Source organism: Miniopterus natalensis, chromosome 5 (genome assembly GCF_054644295.1).
Source record: "Miniopterus natalensis isolate mMinNat1 chromosome 5, mMinNat1.hap1, whole genome shotgun sequence".
Taxonomy (NCBI): domain Eukaryota; kingdom Metazoa; phylum Chordata; class Mammalia; order Chiroptera; family Miniopteridae; genus Miniopterus; species Miniopterus natalensis.
In genome coordinates, this window is record NC_142085.1 from 83,735,976 (window position 1) to 83,762,258 (window position 26,283).

The 26,283-nt window shown below is 42.2% G+C and overlaps 1 protein-coding gene across 1 annotated transcript in view; it reads right to left on the reverse strand.

Annotated features, from left to right (window-relative positions):
• SYNE1 (spectrin repeat containing nuclear envelope protein 1) overlaps positions 1 to 26,283 on the reverse strand; it is a 346,443-nt gene that overhangs the window by 107,636 nt on the left and 212,524 nt on the right. Inside the window, exons 90-96 of the mRNA XM_087817695.1 lie at positions 23,207 to 23,392; positions 21,980 to 22,120; positions 15,213 to 15,380; positions 14,844 to 15,005; positions 8,188 to 8,382; positions 6,039 to 6,212; positions 3,274 to 3,465 (exon numbers count right to left, since the gene is read on the reverse strand). Coding sequence (XP_087673821.1) covers positions 3,274 to 3,465; positions 6,039 to 6,212; positions 8,188 to 8,382; positions 14,844 to 15,005; positions 15,213 to 15,380; positions 21,980 to 22,120; positions 23,207 to 23,392 — 1,218 coding nt within the window. The remainder of the gene's footprint in view (positions 1 to 3,273; positions 3,466 to 6,038; positions 6,213 to 8,187; positions 8,383 to 14,843; positions 15,006 to 15,212; positions 15,381 to 21,979; positions 22,121 to 23,206; positions 23,393 to 26,283) is intronic.

Consider the following 26,283-nt stretch of genomic DNA (forward strand, 5'->3'; position numbering starts at 1 on the left):
CTCCTCTGACGGAGCCCCCAGCTTGCCAAGGTCCTGGCGGGACCTGCTTCTCGAGTTCACATTGCCTCCGCAGGCCCTGCGGCATTGGAAGGTGTGCCCAGCCCATTTAATCCCCAATGTGCCTATGTACCAACCAAACTGCCCCTTCCATTCCTGCCTGCCTCAGGGGACAGGGCACAGCTGGAGCGTCGTAAACGAGAGCGATCCCAGATATGAAACCAGCGCTTCCAATAGTTTCCGATCATATAACCATACGATTAACAGAGAACTGAGAATATGTAGTTTAGTCTGATACTGGATCCTATCTTCCCCTTCCTGCACAAGATGGTTCCAGCAAGCTCACTGCTTTTTCTTCAGTTCTTCCTCTACTGAGTGATTTCCATCTCCATGGGAGCAAGGCATTAGGTGAGGGAGACAGCCTGAGCGTGCGTGACAGAGCCAGGCAGATGTGGGAAGTACACACAGGCGGGGACAGGGACGCAGACACAGACACGCTGAGGCGATGCTGAAGGGGGAAAGTCCACACGGCAGGGCAGTCGTGCTCGGGTTGGGCTTGGGCGAGGAGACAGCACCCTGGGCCTGGTGGTCACCCTGAAGACCCAGCACAGGCAGCCAAAGTCTCAGGAGTCTAGCCCTGCTCAGGTTTCTGGCCCGGGTCTTGGCCACGGGATGAAAGGCACATGAGCACACTTGCTCTGTGGGGGTGTGGGGGTGTGTTTATATGTGTGTATGCGTGTGTGCGTCTTCCTGCCTTTGTGTGCGGTTCGGCCTGTGGCTGTCTGTTGTTTACTCTTCTGATCTCCAGATGAAACCAACCCCGCTCTGTGTAGCTCACTCCTTTCCTGTTCTCCTTTCGGTGAGCTCCCGAGTTACCCGCACTCTGCCTCCCCGGGGCCCTGTATCCCATTTCCACTTTCACTTAGGGTGCCTTCGCCTCCGCTCCTCCAGTGAAACGGCTGCTGTTGAGTTCACGGGAGGCCTGCATGCTGCTAAACCCAGTCGTCAGGTCTCAACCCTCATCTTATTTCACTTACTTTTAACTGGTTTCCAAAAACCAAACTCCCAGTCTTCCTCTACTTCACTGGTTTCTCTTTTTTACTTTTTTTTTGTGTGGGCTCCTCCACTTCTTCCAAATTCTTAACACTGGAGCGTCCAGGGCTTGGTCCTAGGACCTTGGTTTTCTCTCTCTCTCCTTACTCCCTGGGTGATCTCTGAAATCTCATGCTTTTAAGGACCATCTAGAGGCTGATGACTCCAGTCTAGGACTATCCCTGAATTTCAACCACTACTTGAACTTGCATGGGCATCTCAAGTGTAACCTGTCCGAAGTTCAACTACTGACCTTACTACTCTTTCTCCCCACAAATCTCTTTCTCAGATAGTTTCACCTTCTCACGCATCTAGAACCTGAGAAGTTCTCATCACTTCTACCTCTACACGAAGCCTCTTAACCGGTCTCTCGGCTTTCACCCTGGTCCCTTACAGTGGTTAAAATCTGATCTCATCATTCCTCTGTTCCCAAATACTCCAGTGGCTTCTCATTTTCCCCAGGGTAAAAGCCAACATTCACACAGCACCTACAATGACACCTTTGCACCCAGGGCCCCCTGTTACCTGTCTGGCCTCATTTGCTTGCTCACTCCACTCCAGTCACATTGGCGTCCCTGAACACAACAAGTATGATCCCTCCTGGAAACCTTTGCACTTGTTCCCCTTTGCTTAGAACTCTCTTTCACGTCCACGTGGTTCACTCCTGTAACCTGAGGAAGGCTTCTTTGGCCACTCTGTTTAAAACTGCAATTCCGCTTAGTCCCACCTTTCCCTATCTATCTGCCTTTTTGGTTATTTCACCTATAGCTCTTATCATGTTCTAACTTAGATAAGACTATCATTGAACTTCATTTATTTTCTGTGCCCCTTCAACCATAATCTTTTAAAGACAGGAATATATAGATGTAGATATAAATACAGATATACAGATACAGGTAGATAGTTGTTTTCCATGCTCCTTCACTCTGTCATGTAGAATAGTAGCTGTCACAGAGTAGTTTCTCAATAAATGTCTACCTAGTTTTTGTCTAGGATAGTAAGGATAATATTTAATTTGTAGAAATTTTAAAAATATAAAATAAAAATACTGAACAATGACAGTATAAAAGTTGCTTGGGGAGAAATCTTAGTGAAAGTGTTTTAAGGTTCTTATATTGATCTGGAGAGAGATTAAGATAAACTTAGAATTTATTAGCTATGCATGGTAAAAAGTAGAGGGTGAAAAAGCAAAGAAAAGTACTCAACCACTTAAAACAAAGGTTAAAAAGGAGAAAAATAATAGAGCAGGAAAAATAGAAAACAAAAAGTAAGGTGATAAAACTTCAAACAGCAGTAATCACAATAAGTGTAAATGGACTAAACCTACACTTTGAAAGTCAGAGATTTTCTGATTAGATAACATATTTCAAACCAACAAAATATAGCTAAATGTTTTTTTTAAAAAACTAAAACTAAAACACAAGAACACAGTAAAGGTAAAATTAAAGGAAAGTTAAAATATATACAAGCAAATGTTATCCCCCAAAAGCTCTAGTAATATAAAACAAAAATCACTAAAAGGGAATGTTAAGGTCACTATATGATAGTAAAGAGGTTCAAATGACCTGGGATATATGACAAGTCTAAATCTGTGGGTCCTAAATAAAAGTCTAAGTATATATGAAAAGTAGAATGTAGGAAAAATAAAAGAAAAATGTAAAAATGTTGTAACTTTTTTTTTTAATCCTCACTTGAGGATATTTTTTCCATTGCTTTTCAGAGAATGGAAGGGAGAGAGAGAGAGAGAAGGAGAAACATCGATGTGAGAGAGACACATGGATTGGTTGCCTCCCGACCAGAGTTGGAGCCTGCAATTGAGGTATGTGCCCTTGGTCAGAATCGAACCCAGGACTCTTGAGTCAGAAGGCTGATGCTCTAACCACTGAGAAAAACCACCTAGGGCAAGGATATCTTAATTTATGAACTCTGTTTAAATATTTTTCAAAATTGTGCATTAGCTAGATTTTGGTATTTATTGTTATTTCTTTTCCTACATAGCAACCTTTAGTTCTAGGGATTTAAACCTATTTGAAAATCTATGCCAAAGTTTGTGTAAAGCAAGTGTGTACATAAGTATATATCATTCCCCACCTTCCACCTTCTCCTCACACGCACAGGCCCAGAGGAGGCATGCCCGCAATGCACAGGTGTCCCGCTGTCCATGGACCAGCGCCGGGCCCTCACCTGGATGTTAAGCTGCTTGTCATGCAGGGCCCTCTGCAGCTCCAGGAGACTCCCCTTGAGGGTCCTCAGCTTTACAGCCAGCTGCTCGGCTTCGTCCTTCGTGTGAGCCTTGCCCTCCAGCAGCAGGTTTTCATTGTGGACCGAGAGCTCCGATAAGGCCACCACCTTCTGCTCTATTTCCACCAGCATGTTCTGGGACAACAGAAATAAGGCTGAAACTCGCACGCCCTGCCAGCCTCTGCAAAGACTGTTCCTCACAGCGAGACACAACGCTTCCTTAGGTTTTTCATCAAAAGAATATGCCTGCATGGGTTTTTTTTCTTTTCTTAGTTTTTCTACAGCCCTGAAGAGTAGTACATAGATCTTTAAAAATTCCTTGAGCTTCTTAATTGTTCTCTTATTTAAGGTTAGGTATTATATAATAAAAATATATTGGAAAAACACATGGAAAGCCCATTTTACACAGCCAATAGATGTGGAGAAAAGACCATGCCTTCGTGCTATCCCAGTATGAACATCATTTTATTATTTTACTGTTAGATTGTGAGGCTGATGGCTAATAAAAGTAAAGACTTCACATAATCAACCCTTTGTTTGATAATTTAAAAAGGATCCTCTTTCAGAACATTGTTTTTTGGGTTGATTTTGTTTTTCAGATTGCTGTTCTTATTTCTTGACTTTTATTTTTATTTTTGTTTCTTAAATGATGTGTTTTTAACTTTACATTTCTGAAGCTTGTCCTAAGAATTTTACTTTCACTTTCTGTGACGACTCTCTAGAGCTGCAGATTTTCTTCTAAAACGAAACTAAGTTCAGAGAAGCAGCAAAATTGTCTCCCTTCTTTCCAGGTAAAATTTAAAACAAAACCAACACAACAACAACAAAACAAGCAAAACAAATAACAAAAATTGTTCTGTTTTTATATGCCTTAATTCTAAACCCTTTGAAAAGCATTTTCTAAATTATCAAGTAATTTTCAATGAAGTAATTTGTTAATGAGAAAAGATATTTTGTTTCCCTGTACAAAATCAGATTTACTGCCATGGACTTTTAAGAATATAGGTTTGAACCAAAAAATCTAGAACTAAATGGAATTGTGAAACTTTTAATGAAATGAGTTTAAGGGATGATTTCCTGAGGATTACTTTTGAGAAATTAATATAATTCTGTGCAGGACTGACTTTTACACTAGGCACGGGGCCCCAAGAAAATGTCTTAATTGTAATTTTTTTTAAAATCAGAGGAAATAAAAAAGGAATCCACCTTGGATTATATTAGCCTTTGTACCAAAGCAGCTGCAAAATAAAAAATACAATTTTTAGTATTTTTAAAGAAAAAGGAACCCATGGAAGCAAAGTACCCAGAACCCCAAATGTTATAATGTGGCCCTAATTCTGTGTAACAGTCACAGTTATAATTATACAACTGGCTCAAGTGCTAGATTTGAATGAATTGACTAAGGAACTGTTACATATTTGTGTGATTCCATATGCTTCTAGTTTCTAAAAATATTCTCAAAAGACCATTTTAGTACTTTGTAAAGGTACTGAAATACATTATTTGAATTGTGGACTTTATGTAGAACGATAAAAATAGAGGTATCCAAAAGGGAGAGGTGGGAGTAATGACAAAACATATTTTGAAATGCTAGTGCCTGTGGTAATTTTAAGTGCTAAAAGGAAATGCTAAAAATAAAAGTCTCTTCAGAAAGGAACTTTAGAAAAGATGATCTAAAGCACAGAAAACATTGGCAGGTTGCTCTCTGTTGTTTAGTATTAAAGCAGAGAATAATAATACCTTGAATACACATAGATAAGTTACCCAAGGAATTTAAAAATTCAAATTATAATGATCAATATGTTATAATAAATCTCAAATTATAAAAGGAATGACCAAAATGGAATAGCACATATTAAAAAAAAAAAGCGATAATGTTCATTAATGAATGGTCTTTGTGCATTTCCTCTGATACCAAATGGGATAACTACGAAGTCATACTTTATGATATTTAACTCTGCAGATTAGGTAGGATTTTCTAGAGACTTGCTAGTTAGTTAAATGAAAGAGCTTTTAAGACATACGTCACCCATGTGTGAAGTATAATATGTTGGTCATCTTTGAATTCAATGATTGGCACATGGAGTTTATTATTGATCCTCTATACTTATATGTGTGCTTGAAGTTTTTCATAAAAAAGAGATAAGACACTAATATTACAATAAAAACCTTAAGGTCATTCCCCCTACCTTAGAGCCTAGAGACCTCACATCGGAGATAGGAAATTCCCTGCTCCAAAAGACACCTCCCTGTGTTTAATCTGTCTGCCCACAACTGACAGTTTTTCCAAGTTTTCCAAGAAATGTATCAGAATTAGAACTAAAATTGCAGCAGGGACATCTCCTGTTGAGTTTATCCACGGTCTGATTCACGGACACTAGTTCTTCTCATTGGCTCCGCATTTCTTCTTAGCACCAAATATAGACACTGTAAGTGTTTTGGTATCTATAGTCTTGTTAAAATTTCCTTTAGGAAGTTGAAGACCTTCTAAAGATTGGGAACTATTGGCAAAATTTTTCATAAGATTAGGTTCAAGTTTGGATTTCATTTAAGCTCTTATAAGGTGTTGTTTTTCTACTCTCTAAATATATAAAGTATATGGGTTGTGAAAAATCAGATATCCATATCAAGCCTTTTTACCACTAGGTTGTCACATTTAAAAATGTGCTTTGTGATGTTGACATACTCCTTCGAGACCTTTGCCGTACCTGGCAGTCCACTAGCTGGGCCTCCATGTCCATGGGCTCCTTGGAGGTACCCAGTGCGACGTCCAGAGAGGCCTTAGTGCTTAAGAGCCAGTGGTCCAGCTTGTCGACTTCGGAGCGATACCTCTGCAGGGCCTGCTCCTGCCTCTGTTCCTCCAGCTGGTCATTTAACTTCTCCTAGTGAGTAACGTAGAATGTTACACACATCACCCTAAGACAGAATCACTAGGATTCAACACAATAGAGCGATGGTTCTCAGCTCTGGCTGCACATCAGAATAAAATGAAACTTAAAAAAACAAAAAACCAAAAACTATTCTTGGGCCACATACCAGAGCAATAAATCAGAATTTCTAGAGGTGAGTCTCAAAATTCATATTTTTAAAAAGCTTCCCCAATGATTCTAATGTGCCCTAGAGTTTAAGCATCTTAAATAACACACCTGCCGGACCAGGCAGATAACGTGAATGATGAGAACGGGTCAAGGATTAGAATAAACAGTGGCATCCAATAGTTGGTAAGCGGAAATAAGTACATGGCCTCAGTGTCAGGGAAACTGTGGGGAGTAAGGAGACTGTGACAAACTGAAGAACACAGGGTCCACCTAAAAAGGCGGAATTGTGCAGTTTCAGGCGGCTGATTCCCTGCAACAGGAGGTGGCCCAGTGTTACCAGTTTCTTGAATGAAAGCAGAAATTCTTTTTTTTTTGTTTAGATCTCTGGTTTGTTTTTTTCAAAGATGGCAAATAATTCATATTTTTAAAAATCCAAGTCAATCACTTTATTTTGAAACTCCGCAAATGTTTCATAGAGTGATTAGGGATAATATTAATAAATTAAAAAGTTAATTCTTAAGATAAAATACTCTAAATACCTTAATTTAAAATCTATTTTATGAATAACTTATACTATTATTTTTATTTTATTATTATTTTTATTCCTCATTTGTGGATATTTTTTCCATTGCTTTTCAGAGAGAGTGGAAGGGGGAGAGAGAGAGAAACATCGATGTAAGAGAGACACATTGATTGCTTGACTCCTGCACAGGCCCTGACCACCAGGGCTGGGAATTGAGCCTGCAACCAAGGTACGTGCCCTTGGCTGGAATCGAACCTGGGATCCTCCAGTCCATGGGCTGATGCTCTAACCAAGAAGCCAAACTGGCTAGGGCTATTACTATTTCTTAATTAAATTTTTAAAAAAATAGTTTAAAGTTTAAAAAGAGCAGACATATCGATTTTAAATTTCTTCCAAACAAGAAAGCCTGGCCGGTGTGGCTCAGTGGCTGGACATCACCCCCATGAACCAGGAGGTCATGGTTTGATTCCTGGTCAAGGCACATGCCCAGGTTTCAGGCTTGATCCCCAATAGGGGGCGTGCAGGAGGCAGCCCATCAATGACTCTCATCATTATTGTTTCTATCTCTCTCTCCCTCTCCCTTCCTCTCTCTAAAATCAATAAAAACATTAAAAAAACAAAGAATCTTCAAAAAAAAGAAATATATGAATATATGATCTGACTAATCTTATGATAGGTAAAACTAGAAAGAGCCTACACACCCAACAATAGAACCATGGTTAATTGAATTATAGTATAATCAGGAGCCAAATAAAATAATATTAAGTTCATGTAATAAGAAATGTAATGAGAACTGATTATGTCTCAGAGTTACAAGGAGACAGACACTCTAAAGGTCTTTATGGTCTCAGGTCTAATGTCATATATGTTTAGGTGCAAGAAATGATAAGAGAAGAAAGCAAAGAAGAAACTTTCATGAACCAGTGTGCTTGAACTGGCTAAGAGTGACTAAAGATTTATTCTTAGGGGGTAATAATATTCATTAAATGCTCTTATTCAAACATAGCAAACCACTGTGCAAACCCTCTGCAATTATACTCCACAAGGCCCATGTCCACCAAGTATTTGCTTTCTACACTCTCAATTTTTCCTGCTGAAATGAGGCAGAAAGGGGTGAAAAGATGCAGCCACGGCCACACACTGACTCAGGGCTCTGTTCACGAGGCCCTCCCTGAGACACAAAACTAGCTGCTGTGGGACAGGAGCAACGAAACCGCAGGTCACGTAGCAGCCCAGACACTTGTCAACACGACTCTAAGAGACATGGATGTGAGGAGCCTCAGAGTTACTCGTTACCTCCAAAAGCTGTCGCTTCCCTGACGCTTTCATCTTGATGGTGGACATCCGCTCCGCTAGCACGGTGAGGGTGGACTGTAAGGCCAGCTGCTCCGCGGGGTCAGACTCGGGGGACTCGGACGCCAGCTCCTCTGCGAGGGACGCCTGCAGCTCGCCGATTTCATCTTGGAGCATGAGGATCTCGTCCATGAGGGCCTGCGGGAAAGACCAGAATCGCACTCGTCAGGACTTCAGGGGACTGAGGAATCCCGTCGCTAGCTCACTCACGCCAGTTGAGATTAATAAATATATTTCACCCGAAGTCATTTAACCAGCAAATAGGGGAGTGTATTACAGAACTGTACCTCTACCAAACCAAGCTTCCCAATGAAAGTACCAGGCTACATGTCAGAAAATTTCTGATTTCAAAACCCTGCATCGCTAACTTAAATGAATTTGAACAAGTTCTTGAATCTTTCTGGTTTTCAATAGGCTCATCTATAATCCGAGGAGGGTGTTACAGGCTCCATTGATGTCTGCAGCTTCATGTCCATGCTGAAAATAAAACCCCTCGCTTTCTTCATCAACATGATTTCCCCACTCTCCAACGCGCCGCTTCACGGGGCTGATCTCCAGCCCCTCTCTTCTCTGATCCCAGGGTCTCCCAGATGAGGTCCATTCCCAGGGAATGGCTTCTAAGGCAGAACCCTTCCAAAGGCACATCCCTGCCCAGGCATCTAACACCAGGCTTGTACACTCCACTTACGCGTCCCACGGGTGTCTCCATCCAGGATGCAGGAAGCCTGCTTCCTCCCCGGTCTTCCCCGCCTCAGTGAAAGGTGCCACCCTGCTGGGCACTGCTCCACTTCCAGGCCCAGGAGCCGTTAATGACTCACCTCTCCTCCGTTTCACTGGCTAAATCAAAGCCCATACCAAACCCAACTGCTTTTATCTCCAAAGATACGTCCTGTATCTGTGCATCTCCTCTGCCCCCACCCTGAGCCAGAGCCTATTGTGGAGGCTACCTGTCCACATTCCGGTCTCTCCTGTCTCACAAAGTAATTGGAGAGGGCTCCAAAAAGGGAAATCAGACCCTCTCACTCTCCGGCTTTAAAATACTTAGTGGCTTATCGCCTGTAAAGTAAAATCCAAGCTCCTCCCCATGTACTTGTACATTCTCACCTGCCTGCCCCTTGTACCACACTCCCTTCCAGCTCATACATTCCTGCCTTTATTGTTAGTTACTCCAGGGCCCTCAGCAATTTACTTACTTATTTATTTAGGTGACATTGGTTAATAAAATCATATAGGTTTCAGAGGTACAATTCTATGATACATCATTTGTATATTGTCTTATGTGCTCACCACCCCAAAGTCAAGTCACCTTCCATCACCTTTACGCCCCCTTTACCCTCTCCTATCTCCTCCCACCCCCCTTTCCCTCTGGTAATCACCACACTGTTGTCTGTCAGGTTTTGTTTTTGCTATTTTTTTCTGTGTTTTGCTTAATCCCTTCAACTTTTTTACCCAGCCCCCAATATCCCCCGCCCCTCTGATAGCTGGCAGACTTTCACTGTATCTATGAGTCTGTGTCAATTTTGTTTATTTTGTTCATTAGATTCCACATATAAGTGAAATCATATGGTACTTGTCTCTCTCCGACTGGCCTGTTTCACTTAGCATAATACTCTGCAGGTCCATCCATGCTCAGCAATTTCTGTAAAGTAGCAAGCACCCTGTTTTCCTGGTTAACATCTATCACAATTATACCGGGTTTTTATTTTACATTTTTCATGTTTTATGATTTGCTCTTTGGCTGTAATCTTGACAGGAGAAATTCTTATTTAGGATTTAAATGGTGTGTTAGAAAAACAGGCCTTACTGCAGAAGGGGATTTCTATCTGCCAGTATTTCATAGTTTCCAGGGTGCCCCACGTGCCTGATCCCCACCTCTCCCACGTTACCTTCTAGAAGAATGCTATTCAAAGCGTGGTCTAAGAAATGGTATTAGTCTGCAAAATGTCTGTCACCAGTTCATGACAAGGTGAGGATATCGTGGGTAAATGTTAGGGAACTTTCAGAGCTACTTGACAATGACATGATATCCAAACAGTTACTTTATTTTTTATTTTATTTTTTATTTTTTATTTTATTTTACTAAGATGCTGGTCTGGGATGGGTTAGAAACTTGAAAAATGTTTTTAAAGGTTATTGACTATATAGATAGTTCAAGAAGCACTGTTTTAAAACTTTTTCTTTTCCCTTCACATTTAGCTCTACAATCCACCTGAACTTAATTTTTGTGTCCAATGTAGGTAGGGGGTCAACATTTTTTTCTATGGATAGCCAACTGACCCTGAATATTATTTTAAAAAGTGATTTTTTATTCAGTGTTTGGCAGTATAATTTTTGACACGAGCCAAGTGTCTGTGTAGGTGTGAGTGCTCGAGCTCCAATTCTGTTCCATGGACCCACTGGCTGTCCCTGCCAACACCCATTCTCACAGCTACGACAGCTCTAAAGTCTCACTCCAGGTGGGATGCATCCCTCAACTTCACTCATCTTCTCCACAGTTGCCCTGGCTATTCCTGACCCTTTCAAATTTCAATATACGTATTTTCATACATTTGCGATATACTTTAGAATTAGCTTGTCAATCTCCACCAGAGAACTTGCTGGGATATTTTAATGGGGTTGTAATGAACTACAGACTGATCTTGCTTGTCACACATTCAAAATGCTTTTTGCCCAGTACATTATTTTCTACTACTTTAGAGTAATTTCTTGGTACTTGATTGCCAAAAAGTATAAAATTCACATTATTTGGTTTAACTGAAAGTCCTCTCCATACCTAGACTGACAGCACTGTCTTTCCCTGCACAGGAGGAGCCCCCTCCCTATTTCACACCAGGCCCATTCTCCTCGCCTGTCCTCACCTGTGCGTTTATAGTGCCTCCTCCCACTCCTACAGCCATTCCAAGTTTTCAAAATCTGTGTCTCCCCCAAACCTGCAAGTTTCCTTTCACCTACTTCCCACCACTGGAGCCCACAAGCACATTTAAAATTTTTTTTTTGTACAATGTGTTAGTAATTCACTCCACCCCTGAAATAGAATTTTTAATAATATATTAATGGAAACGTTTGTCTATTTCAGCTGTGCACATAATAGGTGCTCAACAGATCTAGTAGAATTAACTCTAACTCTCGACAGAGAAAATATGAATCGTGAAGCCACCAGAAAAAAGAAAAGAAGTCTCCTCATTTAACCTCAGTGGATTAGCAATCAGAACTAAGTCCAGGGCGGCCACAGCTCCCATTGGCACCTCCCCTGCCTGAGCGGCTCTCTGGCTGCCCTGAAGCACAGGATGAAAGACTAGAACTGTTCATGTTCATCTCTTAGAGTCGAGCCTCTCTAGCTGTGCTTCTGTTTGTGCTTGAGGGAGAGGGGCTATTTTTGGAAGGCTATTCTTTCTAACTTCAACATCCAGCAGCCAAGCTTCCTGGGTTTTTCTTTCTAGGTGATGGAAATGTTTTGTACTAAAATGCCACAGAATTGGACACTTAAAAATGGTTAATTTTATATAATGTTAATTTCACTTCAATTTTTTTTAAAAAAAGGTCCTGCAGTCAAATATACCTTCACCCCATAGCTCTGACTCAGCTGGTGGCCGGCTGCTTCCCCCAGGGCATCTGACTCAAAGCTAAGGAGCGGAAGATGAAAGGCAAGTCTGGGTTTCTGGCCTGTGGTGAGAAGGGGGCGTGGGCATGACACGTGGTTTAGAGAAATACCTTGAGCTTCTCCAAAGTGACTCACTCTGGAGAGAACTGGAGAGAACAAGGGGTTTGTGTTTGGTTCAACACCAAAGGTAAACAGGAATCTAGTTGTGACTTTCAGAACTGTCTACAGCAGCACAGTTCATTTCAAATGCTGAGTGGCTGTATATATTAAAACAAAAACAAAATAACCTCAGAGCTCTGCCTACTATCCACCGCTGAGCTTGGTGTGGCAAAGACAACACATGCCCACAAAGCATTAGCTGCCCGTGACAGTGGAGGTCCCATCACAGAGGGCTTAACACTCAGACCAAGGGCCACAAGCCAGCTTATGAATCACAAGACTATCTTAAAATTAAATCTATCAAACAATTTAGAGAGGATAGCGGGGAAGTCACAGTGTCTCACCCAAACTCAGTAGATTCAGTCAAGGGTTTAAAGGGAAAATGTGGGAATTTGGTTAGCTATTAAAAGAAATATGATTACTTCTGAGTGAGTGTTGGGAAAGAAACAATTGAAGTGTTTCTAATAATTTTTGGAAATATAAAAAGCATACTGGACTTTCTCACTCACGTTCAGTTGGAATTTAGAAGTTAACTCAGCAGTAGTGCTTGGAAATTTTTAAGTACCATTCCAGGAGCTAAGAACCAATTTAGACACTGTGATGCCATGAGCTTTTCACGTGGGCAGCTCTGTCCCAGAATCTGTAGAACTTAGGTACTGACAGCAAAAATAGGTCAGATGGAAAATGTCAGATTTGTGATTACATAAGAAATTAAACATTATTTATATTTCTTTCCTTCTCATTAGAGCATTAATATACTTGTTAAGCTCAAATAACAATCATCATTGAATTAGCTATACCTTCTCACTGCTATAATTGTTAGAATTATCACTCTCAACTTAGAAAGAGACAAAAAGTCACATGGTTGGCCTTCATTACAAGAAAAGTCACAGATTCATTTCTAATTTGTAATATTTAGCATTAATGTAAAATTTTGAGTCTTATCCATTAAATCCCTTGAACAAAATAATAATTTGCTCTACATTCAGCTTGTTTGTTTTTATACTAATGCTTGAGAGGCATGGTGGTGGTGGTGACTGGAAGCTCACTTGCATTTTCAATGAGCAACTCTGGAATGTCACCAGACAGATGACCAGGGCAAACCACCAGGATCCAGTTTTCCTGAAGTTCCTAAATCCTGTGGGACCCAGTGAAGGGTTTTGGGGAGCTGTGGTTAGTCCCCTGGGACACAAGAATGATGAGCCTTGAACAAAATCAGAGAGGACCCAGAAAGAGAGAGAGAGGTTAGCTGTGTGGATCCTCTCCAGAAACATGGACTTCTGCTAATCTAAGCGAGTGACCCCAGATTCACTCTACTCCAGCCTTCAGGTACTTTATGCCAAATTCCTTTTGGAAGCTCAAAGGGAGTTGTGATGGGATGAAGAGAAGTTCTCCCGCCCCTCCTGGGACAGGGAGCATGGGTGATGGGGGAAGGGAGGTGCAGCACAGCAGACAGAGCCCCAGGCACACTGAGGGTACATGGAAAGCCCTTCAGATGACAGTGAGGAAGCTGGAATATCGGTTAAAGAGGAGTGTGGTGCTCAGGGGAAAACTGCTTTGTAACAGTCACCGAAGTCCCTGGCTGCCCTCATGATTGGTTTGGTCTAGGTAAATGAAAGTTAATTGTAATTTTATATATTTATGGCACCCTCCCCAGACCAGACTGACTACGGGCGGCTTTGGGAAACAGAAAGACCCAAGATGACCTAAAATGGACGATATGCACTTTGATCTCTATCTTACACACTTACAAACGTGTCAAAAATCTGAAACCATATTTGTCAATATTCTGTCTCTAGATAAAACATTTTTTATGTTATGCTGCAATTTTGTAAAAGAACGCACTTATATTTTAGACTACACCCATGAACAAACAAGATATTCCAAAAGGTTATCCTAGGTTCCAAAACTATGTAAATGTAAATTAGGGGAAGGGTAAAGAGTTTCACTTTTAAAGCTGATAAGTTCCCCAGTGCTTGATAGATGCACATATCACTTTGTGCTTTCATAGCTCCTAATTTGCAGCTAAAAATATCTTCCTTTTCTTCTGCTTTTTATAGGTTGTCACATGCTCCTGAGTTCTGGTCTGGGGCAGGCAGTGTTTCCTCATATCATGGTGACAACATTTAGGTGAAGGCATGTCACAGTGCCCTTGCACCTCAGCTACACCTGATTGCGCATTAATAGGACACCTAATAATACGCTAAAGCATTACTCAGATTTTAACATATGAGCTTTCTTAGCATGCATTTTGAATGCATGCATTTTGAACAATAGCTTTGTGATTTATGTAAAGCTATAGCCTTGCTTAATTTACATAACTTTCGAAAAGGAACCGAAGTCGGGGACAACCACAAGATGGAACTTAGCACTCTCCTATTGTTCAGCTGTCTCTTTGCCCACTGAAGTCTGAGAGTTAGTCTTTCAAGTGATAATGGGAGGTGCCGGGCACACACTGGCTAAGTTTCTTAAAACAACAATACCCAGAGAAGGCGCAAGGGGGTACACTTCATTCTTACAACAACAGTTTGCAAGAAAATTTTAAAAAATGGCAACTAAAAGGAAATGCACTTTGCATAATAAAAGTAAAAAAGCAACGTCCAGGCAAGTAGCTTCCTTTCATTAGATTCAAGGTCTGAGTTTCTTTCCTCCCCTCTTAGATCCCTCCCCAAGCAGGAGTGGAAACTCCCACCATGTGCAATCTTGTTTACTCTGTAAGAACCGATGCCCTAAAAAATGTCAGTCTGCTCTCCCAAGCACACGCCTGGCCTGCGACCAGTCAGTCACAGGGGGGCACCTACTTAATCATGCAGGAGGCTCGCGTCGCCGCTATTTTTACCTGATGCTCAGCCATCTGGCTCTCTGGACTCCTGCCCGGCTCCAGGTTCTCGCTGAGCTTCAGCTCGATGGCCTCCATTTTTGCGGAGTTGGACTGCAGGGCGTCCTGGTACTTCTGCTGTCGCTCCAAAGCTTCATAGAGGGTGCGCTGCTTTTCACTGATCTAAAGAAGAAAAGGGGCCTGACCGAACGTTTCCTAACCCTTGCCTTCTCGATTATGACACCGCTTTCCTCACTGCCTTCCCCCTGCGGCCCACCAGCGGGCTCAGCTGCGCGGGGATGTGTAGGCTCTAGGGGCGAGTTGCAAAAGACACCCGCTAAGGTCATGGGCGCCTGAGGGGCTCAGGGGGGTCCACGTTTCAAGGCTCACCATGCTCTTTAAAGTCTCCCAAGAGCGCTGCAGCTCATCCAGCTTAGCGGTCGCAGAGGGCTCCAGTCCTGGCCCATAGAAGTCCTGGGGCGGCACCGGGCAGGGGTGGATCCTCGCGGCATCTGTCTGCAGCCTCTCGGCAGACAAGGCTCCGTAATAGGCAATGTCCTGTGGGCGCAAAGCATAGCGCTGGAGCCACGGGGACAGCGTCTAGGCCAACATGCCCTGGGCACTGCCTGTCAGGTGGGGAAGGGTTAGGAGAACACCTGTCCCAGGGGCTACACACTGTTAAAGCGAGGAAATTCTTGTGACAAGAAGGAGAAAGCACATTATAGTTGCTTTAGAATTTCAGTTTATATTTAAAAAATCAACAAGTTTACCAATAAAAGTTGTCAGAATTCATTCTTGTTTTGTATTTGGTAAAATGGAAATACAAAAAATGTAAGTGATACACATATTTAAAGATGGATTAACTACTATAGCAAAAAACAAACAACAACAAAAAACCTAAATCATCTTTTCTAAACATTTCCTAAAATGCTATTTAATGCAGTGATTGAAGTTTTGAGTAATTTTTAAAAGTATTTGCATTAAATAAAGCTAAATTTATAGAAATTCATTTTTCAGGTATAGTCAGAGTTTTGATATTTGTGAGCTCATTATTTATGGAAATTCATTTAAATATTTTAATATTAAATAAGGGAAAAAAATAATGGGTAAGTCAAAACTACTCTAAGAAACAAATAATAAAAAAGATTTCCTTCAAATAGATTCCTGGAAAGCACACACAAAAATAAAGTGAATGATGAAAAACCAGGCTATTGAATTACCTTTATTTCTTGGGTTATAAGTAATATTACATATTTTATTAGTATTGATGATGGAATCAATTACAGAGACATATAATTCATATATTTTCAACTGTGAGCTATATTCTGTGGTTATTTATCTGTATATTAATAGAGATTGAGTTGGCGAGTCATGTTTACTTTCTGGGAATTGCTGTTATAAAGTTCACCACTTTTACAGCTGTACTATTGATGAAAGTTATGTTCATTTAAAATGCCTGAGCCTTATTGATAATAATGTCTTGGTAAAAGGAGGTCCCGCCCACCTGAGAAACCCTGGAGACAGCAGGAAGGGGGCTGGAGTTTGGGGGTCTGTAGGCGCACAGAAGGCCGTGCAGTGGAATGAACTCAGACGGCAGCCTGACACCCGAGAAGTCGGGAACCTGAGATCCCAGCTGGCACTCTCCTCCGATGGAGCCAGACAGCTGGGGCCAGTCACTCCCATCCCACATACTGGCTCCCTCCTCCCTGCAGCACTGTGGGTGCTGAGGATTCAATGAGGTTGTATCTGAAGGGCCACAAGACCTTCTGTGTCGTTGCTGTCGCTGAGGCTCCAGGTAAGTCCCTAACATTTACTGATGGCATTGGGACATGGAGACTGGCCCCTCTCCATTCCTAGTCCTGTCACCAATCTTGGGGAGATTCATCTGGTATTAGCAAGTCCTTTGAAAAGCTCATGTTCGCCCAGCTGGGCGTGGCTCAGCGGTTGAGCTTCTGCCTAGGATCCAGGCTCCACCTAGGTTGAGCTTCCGCCTAGGATCGGGGTTCGATTCCCAGTCAGGGCACATGCCCGGGTTGCGGGCTTGGTCCCCAGTTGGGGGCGTGCAGGAGGCAGCCAATCAATGACTCTCTCATCATTGATGTTTCTCTCTCTCTCCCTTTCCCTTCCTCTCTCTGTAATCAATAAAGATATATTTTAAAAATAAATAAAGTTAAATTTTGCCAACACCTTTGTTCCCTTTGCCCATTTAACCTCTGCTTCACTCACCTGGAAAATCCCAACCAGGACTCAATCTAACTTTACTTCCCAGAATGCATGCGTGTGCATGCTCACACAACCATGCACACACACACACAGACACGCAACTGAAGCATCAGAGAGATACTCCTGAAATTCTTAAACTTCCAAAAGCCCGTCTACATTCAGACTCACCTTTACCTTATGCTTGCTAGTCTCCCTGCTTAAGGATAACCCTTCCACCTACTCCCAGAATCCCATCCACCTTTGCTCTTTCAAGGGTCTTGGTCTGTTAATATCCTCTCCCTCTCTACTGACCTTCTCCTCATCATCTAGAGTCAAATCTTTTCCATCTGAAAACACCTACAAACAGTCTTTCTTTCATAGTTATTTTCTTGCAGGATATCATACATTAGAAATGTTCTCAAATCACAGGCGGTGGGTCATCACAGGTGCAGACACCTGCACACACATTCACAATCACCGTTTCTCCCTTCCTCCCCTTCCCTTCATAATCCAGTTTCTCAAAATGTTGGTTTACACTTGATATGCTCACTTTCTCGCCCTCAATTCCTTTCTAAATACGCAACTGAACTCCAGTCTCAAGGACCCCACTGGGATTGTTTTTTCACGTCATCAGTGGCTCTTCCCTATGAGATAAAATGAGTATTTTTCAGCCTTTCCCTTCCTTGACCTATCAGTAGCATCCCATGCACTGGCTGGCCTTTTTGGAAACACTTTTCTCTAATCGTTCTGTTCTCCACCCAGCTCTCCAGTCATCCAGTCTTTCTCATTTGCAGATTTCCTCCGCTCATTCTTAAACATGGGTCTATTTATAAGCTCCCAACTGACATATATGGCTATACATGTATATCCCATGGTCCCTTTCAACTCAATATTTAAAAAACAATCCAGGGAGGGAAATGAACTTAAGAAAAAATGATAGTATCTTAGCCATCTGTCCTCTGAGCTACAAGCTTGGGATTTATTCGCTACTCCTCCTCTCCCTCCCATCCACTGCTTATGTATGGGTGACGTTGTAGTGACACATACCCCGCCACAGCACTGGCTCAGATTCTCATTACAGCGCCAACTTCCTCATTCCCAGGCTGCAAACTGGCAGCACGCAGGCTGTCTCTGGCCTGTATGTACCTCACTTGGCCTATACAATATTTTAAATTGTTTAAATTGCTCTTCACTGGGACAGAGAACTTTCATAAGAATCCAGATTCATGACTTCTCTTGCAAGTCAGAAGATAGGCGAGACTGGACGCTGTGTCCACGTGGCTACAGCAATTCTAACAGAGGAGAGGCCGCCTGCTTTATGTGGAGACGTGCCGTCCAGGTGGCCACAGTCCCCCTGCTCTTTCTCTCACTGACATCGCAAGTCTGGGCCTGGCTTCAGAGAGCAACTTCTGGCTCTCACTAGCTTCCCTGGCTCTGAATTGGTGCATCTCCACTCTACTGTCCACATCCATCCAGGAAGATCCTTCTAAAACTCACTTCTGTGCATAGCCTCTAGTCAAATTCCCTCAACGGTTAACTATCAGCTTCTGGGCCAAGTTCAGATTCTTTTGTGTAGCACCCAAGGTCCTCAGGTTGTTTCCTGCAGCCCTCTCAGCTTCCTTTCTCTTCCTTCTTCAAATCTATGTTTCTCTAATTCTTCTGATTCTGTTTGTAGTTGCCTTGATGGGCCATTTTCCTTCCTGACAACATGCTTTCCTACATGTGGTTCCTTTTGCCTGAATAACTTGACATCGCTCTAGGGCCTGCCAACTGCCTAACCTGCACTCCTGCCTTAAAGCCAAAAGGGCCATCCCTGACCAGTACTGGTCTCCAGCCTGGTTTTGGTGCTTTCTCTTTGTGCTCCCTGAGCACTTGGTGATTCCTGCTGTCAGAGCACAGGTCCTGCTCTATTGTAATTATCTGCCTGCTCTCGCAGGCACAGAGCTCCATAAAGGAGGAACACCCTTAGTCTCTGATCCTGAGCACACTGTGCTGTTTGGCAAGTAACAGGCAGACATACACGTACATCAAAAATCATCCATATAAAAGTACCTACTTAAATCTATTATTTTATATATATCTATATACTATTACTGTCCATGAGGGAAAAAAGTTGCTTTAAATGTGGTAAACATTTTAAATTAAATGCTCTATTATAAATTTTAAAAAGGCCCTTAAAAAAGCCAGAATATAATAAATTGTTACCAAAACAACTTTCTTCTGGCTCTTTTGAGTGTGATTGTGAGAGTGCATGTGTATGACTCAGGCCTGTTAGACAGGAAGGACAGCTGGATTTTTTTTTAAGGATTTGAAAATATACCACCTTTTGTTAATGAGTAACTTGGATGACATAGAATAAATTCAATAGAATAAATCCATCAGTCCTTTAAGGAATTGCCAAGTAAAGGCAGTATTTGTCATTTTGAGGAATCCCCCTTAAAATGTCTCTGTTGCTTATGTGCCTAAGTTATGAGAGTTGTTGTCCAGATTCCTATAACTACCATTTTATAACCATTTTCCAATCAGAATGGTGCTTTTAACAATTAATATCGTATTTAACATTTTTTCACAATTTTGTGAACGAAGTAGCATTGCTTCCCTTGCAAATGAGGGGGCTGAGGGGCTTCCCAAGGACTTTCAGCTTAGAGGAGGAAGAGCTGGAGCCTGCTCTGAGCCTTAGCTGGAGCCCAGCGCTCTACCCTTTACAGGATCGCCCTTTCAAACCTCTGCTTCTTCAGCTCCCTCCAGGAGCTGAGGTCTTGCTTCCACAGGGATCAAGAAGCCTTCAGCCCATTCTGGGGCAGCTTCATTATCTCTCCCCTCAAGTAAATGAAACTGGCCCCACATTCCGGTAACAGCTACTGTCAGAGACAGGGCCCCTGAAAGTGGGCGATCGTTGGTTACATAACAGGGATCCACTTACAGGAGCAGCAAGCACGGACCCTTCTAACGGCCGTGCTGCCTAAAGCAGTTCTATCTGGCTGCTCCCTGAAGCAGCTGCACATTTCTGCACCGTGTTTGAGTCTGGAAACTGGAACTCAGGCGGATCCTAAATGTCCTCCTCAGTTTTAAGAGAAAATCTTGTAAATCCAATGCATCACTGGCCATGTGTATTGGTCCCTTTTCCTCTGACTCACATCACTGTAGAAGAATTCATGTGGCTGTAAATGATGGGTCGATTTGCTTCTGCAACGCCAAGCATAATGCTTTGGCTTTTTAACAGCTTCCTCCCAGTATAGCTGCCTATCATACGTTAAATACAAAACATTTTTTAATGAACTTGTAGTATCACGTGTAAGTATGTTAATAATGTGGTTTAATTGATGGTTTCCTGTGATGGGCAAGAGGTGATATAAGAGATTAAAATAAAGCATAGCCTCCCCCCTAATTTGGGGATTTGATTGAGCTTGACAGTCAGAGTCATCACGATAAAAGTGTCCCCACGTTTTTTTATTTCCAGGGCACTGTCACGTGCATCAAAAGACACTTTACAAGTAGCATCAAGGCTCATAATCTTAGAAAAGGGACATTCTTCCCAGTGTAGTCTCAAGGTCAGTGTTGACTGTTCAATTTGAACATTTTAAGAAGATTAAACATAAGATACATTTTTTTTTTTTACACAATCAACATCGGACTACAGCCACAGTTCTCCGATCCTAACAAGCGTGGCCACAGGGAACAGCGTGTCAAAGAACTGAGTAATGCTTATTTTAAAACCAGTCTGCAGAGGACGGTTTCCCAAATCCTCTAGCACGCCCTGAACTTCTCCATTTTGTTGTTTTTTAATTTCCTCTGGTCCTTTTTTAATTATCCGCCCCATGGCCATCTTTCTCTCCAGAGTCTAAGGCCTGGAGGGCAGGGAGCACAGCTGTCGTCCCCTGTGTTGCACCTCTGGGGCTCAGCGCCAGAGTCACCGGTAGTCAGAATGTACCTGACGAATGAACGAATGGATAGCTGCCCTAGAGCTATATAGAGACTTTTAGCAAGAGAACTGTTTTATCTAAAGGTTTCATCAATTTTATTCTTTCTGGGGGGAGAGAGGGTTTTCTCTATCACAGAAACCCTATTTTGAAATCTTCCGTTTTAAAATGAAAAAAAAAAAAGTGATACATCTGTAATATAGTTTATAGAATCTTTGGTCTGTTTAATATTTCTTCCCTGATACTACAGCTAAACCCCTTTGAACATTTACATAATTTCATAGTAACATCATTAAAAACAATTTTTTAGTTGTTTTGGCTAAATGTAAAAGAGAGCGTATTGCTCAACATGCATGAACATTTTTTGATTACCGTATGTGTCTTCTTGATTTCTGTCTAATATTTTCCATGAAAACTTTTAACCTATTTAATTTGATACAATCTATTTTAATAAAATGTATGCTAAAAGGCATCTCAAAACAAGGTATTATTCCTATTTTATAAAAAATAAAATTTAAGATTATGAAAGGTGAGAAAATTCAAATCTACTAAGGTATTCCAATATGTAAACTGGCAACCAGCCCTTTAAATTCGATGACCATTAGTAAATGAAGAAAAAGTATAATATAATGAACAGAAGCTTTCCATCTTCAAAATCTGAGCCGGTAGGTGTCCAAACTGTGTTCAATACATGTTAAGACAGCAATGGAATCACAGGGGTGACACGTTTTCTGTTAGGATGCAGTACTCCATTACAGACAGCTGTTAGACACCAGAGCCAGAATGCCTTAAAACAGAGCCTCCTCCAGCTATAATTTCTGTGACCCAGTTTTTGCTCGTCTCGTTGCCAGGAGCCCTGGAGAGGAGATGAAGTGTAAAGCCAGCAGTGGTCTCACGTGGCAATCATAGCTTGTGCCATTGTCACACCTAATGGTGTGCTCCTCAGAGTCTAGGATTCACACCCACAGCCTGATAGGAATGAAGTCCTGCAACCATCCAGAGAGCAGAGCTCGGGGAGGGCCAAGTGGGTGGTACCTGGTTAACAGAAGCTTCCGTGTTAGCCACAGGTGAAGGGGAACGACAGGCAGGTGGAGAGGAAATCTCACTGTTGGTTCCCTCCTCCCCAGACTCCTCAGTGACAGGTGACAGCAAAGTGTGACAGCGACCTGCAGTCATCTGTCACATAAAAGGGAGCCCAAAGGACACAAAAAAATCAGTTAGCTATGTAACAAAAGACCCGGTCTGGTGTAGGTCAAAACAAAGATGACTATATAACAAAGGTTAGAATTACTGAGACCCATATTTACATGCAAATTTGTGTTAATATGTAAAAGTTTCATTCAAGTGAACTTAATGAGAGGAACCATTTGTAAAAGAAACGGTGTTAAGGAGGTGCACGTCATGTCGAATGTTTTGTCCTTGATTAAATAGTTCCCTAATTTATTTTTCTTTCTTGATTGTATCTTTATAAATAATTTTTAAAAATCATGAATTGTACAACTGATGGAGGAGTCTATGAAATTAAGCTTGGATTTCTGTGTACATCTCAAATTTCGAATATTCTAGGAAGATAATTACACCCTAAGTAATAGATTGCCAAGAGTCCAAGTGTGGGTATGCACTGTCCATGGCACAGTACACACGTGTGGAAAAAACACAGCCCTGGAAAGCACTGAGTTACCAAAATAATGCATGCATTTTAGATGCAAAGTGATGGGGAAATAATGTAGACAGAAATGAATGGGACTTCTTTCTTTTAATCCAAAGCTAAACTTTGGATTTTCTATTTTCTTATTTTTCTAAAAATAGCCTTTCTTCTATATTTTACTAAACATTTATACAACGAAATACACATATCTAGTCAGCCAGTGCTTTAACTTGGAAAACTCATAATATATGTAGCACGGTTCTCTCATCCCCCAGAAAACTAGAGAACTATGCAAAGGGGTTTTTTTTGACACTTAGAGCCTCTCAGTAGCCTTGCTAAGTTATAAACAAACGCAGGGCCGACCTTTGACACGTTAAGTAATTCAGCAGTTTCCAGCAAACAGCTTTAGTTCAACTGTCATTGTTTACAGTGTCACACACTGGCTTTGGCCCCAATGTAGCAGAGTTAAGAAGACTGTTCCTGGGCTCTAACCTGCAAGACCTGCCCCTGGTCCCTAAAACAAGCCAGAGGGAACCTGGAGCGGGGAGCCGGGTACAGTCAGAGAAGAGAGTGCTTGGCCGCGCCCGGCAAACCTGGCGGTGACCCCTACTTACCATGACCACGGAGGGGTGGGCAGAGGTGGCTGGGAGGAGCTCCCTGTCCAAGTCCTCCGCCAGCCCCTCCACCTCGGTCACCGTCAGCAGCATGGTGGCGTTCCTGGCTTTCATCGTCAGCATCTTGCACTTGGAGTTCAAAGCGGCGATCTGCTCCTGGTAGCCCTTGATTTTCTGAGCCAGCTCCTGAGGAAACATTTTCCCACCCCCGTGTCAGAGCAGCATCGAGAGGAAACCGAGCTGGCGGCGCTCATCTTCCTCCGGGGCCGGCCAATGAAAGCACAGAGCTGTGCCAGGCGGCGGCGGGAGGCAGGATGTGGACGGGGCTGAGCAGCAGCTGCCTGCAGAGGGGCGCGGGCGCGGCCGGCAGCCCGGCGTGGGGCAGGGGCAGGGGCAGGGGCAGGGCAGGCCCGCGGGATCCTAACCCGAGGGGTGCCGCCTGCGCAGTCGGGGACTTATGCAAACGAACGACCTGCAACTTTCTTCAGAATGCCTGAACCTGTCACTGCCAGATGGTTCATGCCATGGAAATCAGGTCATGTGATGACTAAAATTACAAAAAATGCAATGCTCAGCTCTATGCTGAATATATGAAATCCAGCAGTCGGTTGTTCACACGGGGTCGCTAAGCAAACTGCTTGTCTTTCCTGCTTCCTGGGGAGTTATTTTTGTAGATAAGCTGAAAATTACATATGAAAGCCAAATTTTTAAATGCAGATTGCACCCAAAATAAAATTTGGTACATTCATCAAAAGTTCCTTCAGGTACTCCACCGTGCTTCAAATGTTTCTGAGGCTTCAAACTGGAGCTTTGAACTTGTCCAGCTCAAATGTAATGCCTTTCAAATACATTTCTTGTTGAAAAAAATTGTGTTGAGAGATAGAGGGGTCTAAAACTTTTTCCAGGAGCTAACTGAATATATATTCTAGACATACATATTTTCCAGAAATAGCTCTTAAAAATTCTAAAATATTAAAATTCTAAATGATAAATTAACATGGTAACTCTAAAATATTAAATTTATATTTTCTTACTTAAAAGAGGTATACATCTTTAAAAAAGTGAAGATGTATATCCTAAAACCTTAGTCCTAAGAGTGCACTACCGTTCCTTTTTCCAATTCGTTTTATTTGGCTCCCTTATCTAAAAAGTTGTCATTTAGTGTTTGTACAGAACACAGTCTGTGACAAAGATTTTAGACATCAACGTCTTTAAAATCAGTGCGTATATACAGATATGTATACAGACACTATCATTTTAAAGACATTGACATTCAAACTAGAGCTTTGAACTTGAAGTTCAGAAACAAAATGACAACAATAACAAAATGATGTGTGTGCGTGTGTGTATGTCTATGGGTATGTGAGTGTGTATATGTGTATGTATAGGTACATGCACATGTATACACATGTACACACATATATGTACTATTTTGTAACTGTTGCCACTTTGTTTCTCCCCTGCAACCCAAACTGAGGGGTGGAAGGGAAAACAGCCAGCAGCCTGATTTCCTGACTTCTAGCATAGTCCAGGGATTTTTTTAAAGCAAGCGCTTAAAAAGTAGAAATCATCACTTTTTTACCTATTAGGGCTGCTAGGTAATTAATTAAACCTAACAGGGTTTTAAAAATAGTGATTAAGTAGCTATTTACTATACCTGGTCTCACGCCTAACACACGAGTACTCTATTAATAACTAGTTAAATACACATAGAAAAGACAACTACCAGCTCACCGGACTCCTTGAATTCTTTCTCCATGGGACAAATCTGTGTGCATTCTTACGGTGCCTCGCCCCATCGGGGTAGACTGGAGGAATCTTTGTGAAGCACCATGAGTCTTAGACCTCCCACCCTTTGTGCCCGCATGGATGGCCACCGCCTGCCCCGACTGCAGGACCAACGCACACCCACGCTGACAGTAACGCCCACTGCCTAAACGGGAGTCCTCAGCTTTACTGCGTGGAAAACTCCTCTGGGCTGTTTGATAAAAATGCAATCCTGGTCTCCACTTCAAATGGTTTTGATGTGCTAGGCTTGTGGGAATCTGCACTATACAGCTATCCTGTGTGAGTGGCTGGAGAATTAGCTCTCTGGAACTTTCTTCTATAAGATAAACCTGTCTATCTCCCACTAACTTGCAGGTTGGGGGTTGAGTCCGCTATTTTACTTGGAGCACTGACGGAGTTAACGTGTTCCCCACTCTCAGAAACCATGTGTACTTTTCATTTTTACTGGGCATTTCCAAAAATGAACATAGAAGATGACTACAAAGGTGAGGGCTTCAGGTACAGGGGCTGCTCTGAGGAAAGCTGCCCTCTGGGGGGCGCCACCCGCAGTCAGGAGCAGGGCTGTCAGGTCCACAGCAAGAGGCCTGACTATTCTCTCCTACGATTTGAAAGTGGCCGATAATTTTCTCAGTTTAAATGCAACACTTGAAAAATCATGGAAAATACGGGAATTCCTTAGAAATGAATCAATGATCAGTTATTCTACGACTTAGAGTTATCCACAAGGAAATTAGACTCACATCAAGACTGAAATTCTATTAAAAGCAGACTGCAAATACAGGAAGAAGCATTCTTCCAAATTTTTATGTTATCTTAAATCAGGCTCTCTCCTCTCAGCACTTTCCTTCCTGCGTTTGTTTTATAGGTACAATGAGCCTCGCCCAGGACTATGTCATCGTTGCTATGAAGGTGCATTCTGAATCGCATGACAAAGCTAACAAATGTCTGCACTGATGCTTAGAGCTGGGGGAGAATGTCACAGAATGAACAGACCACTGAACAGGAGCCAGAGAGCAGTCCACAGCTGCTTGTGCTGAGAGCTGGCTCCATGACCTTGGGCAAGTCATTTGTTTTCCTAGACCATCATTCTATTCTTTTGTGCAGTGAGGTAGCTCAAATAGTTTCTGCAGCAGTGAGAACTAATTTGGAGCCAAAAATACTAGATTAGAATCTATTTTCCCTGAGTAACTAGATCTGGGAGCTCAGGAAGTCATCTAAAAAAAATCTGTTTTTCTTTTCTTGTCAGTAAAATAGAAACGAAAAAAAATCCTTACCTCACCGGGTTGTTA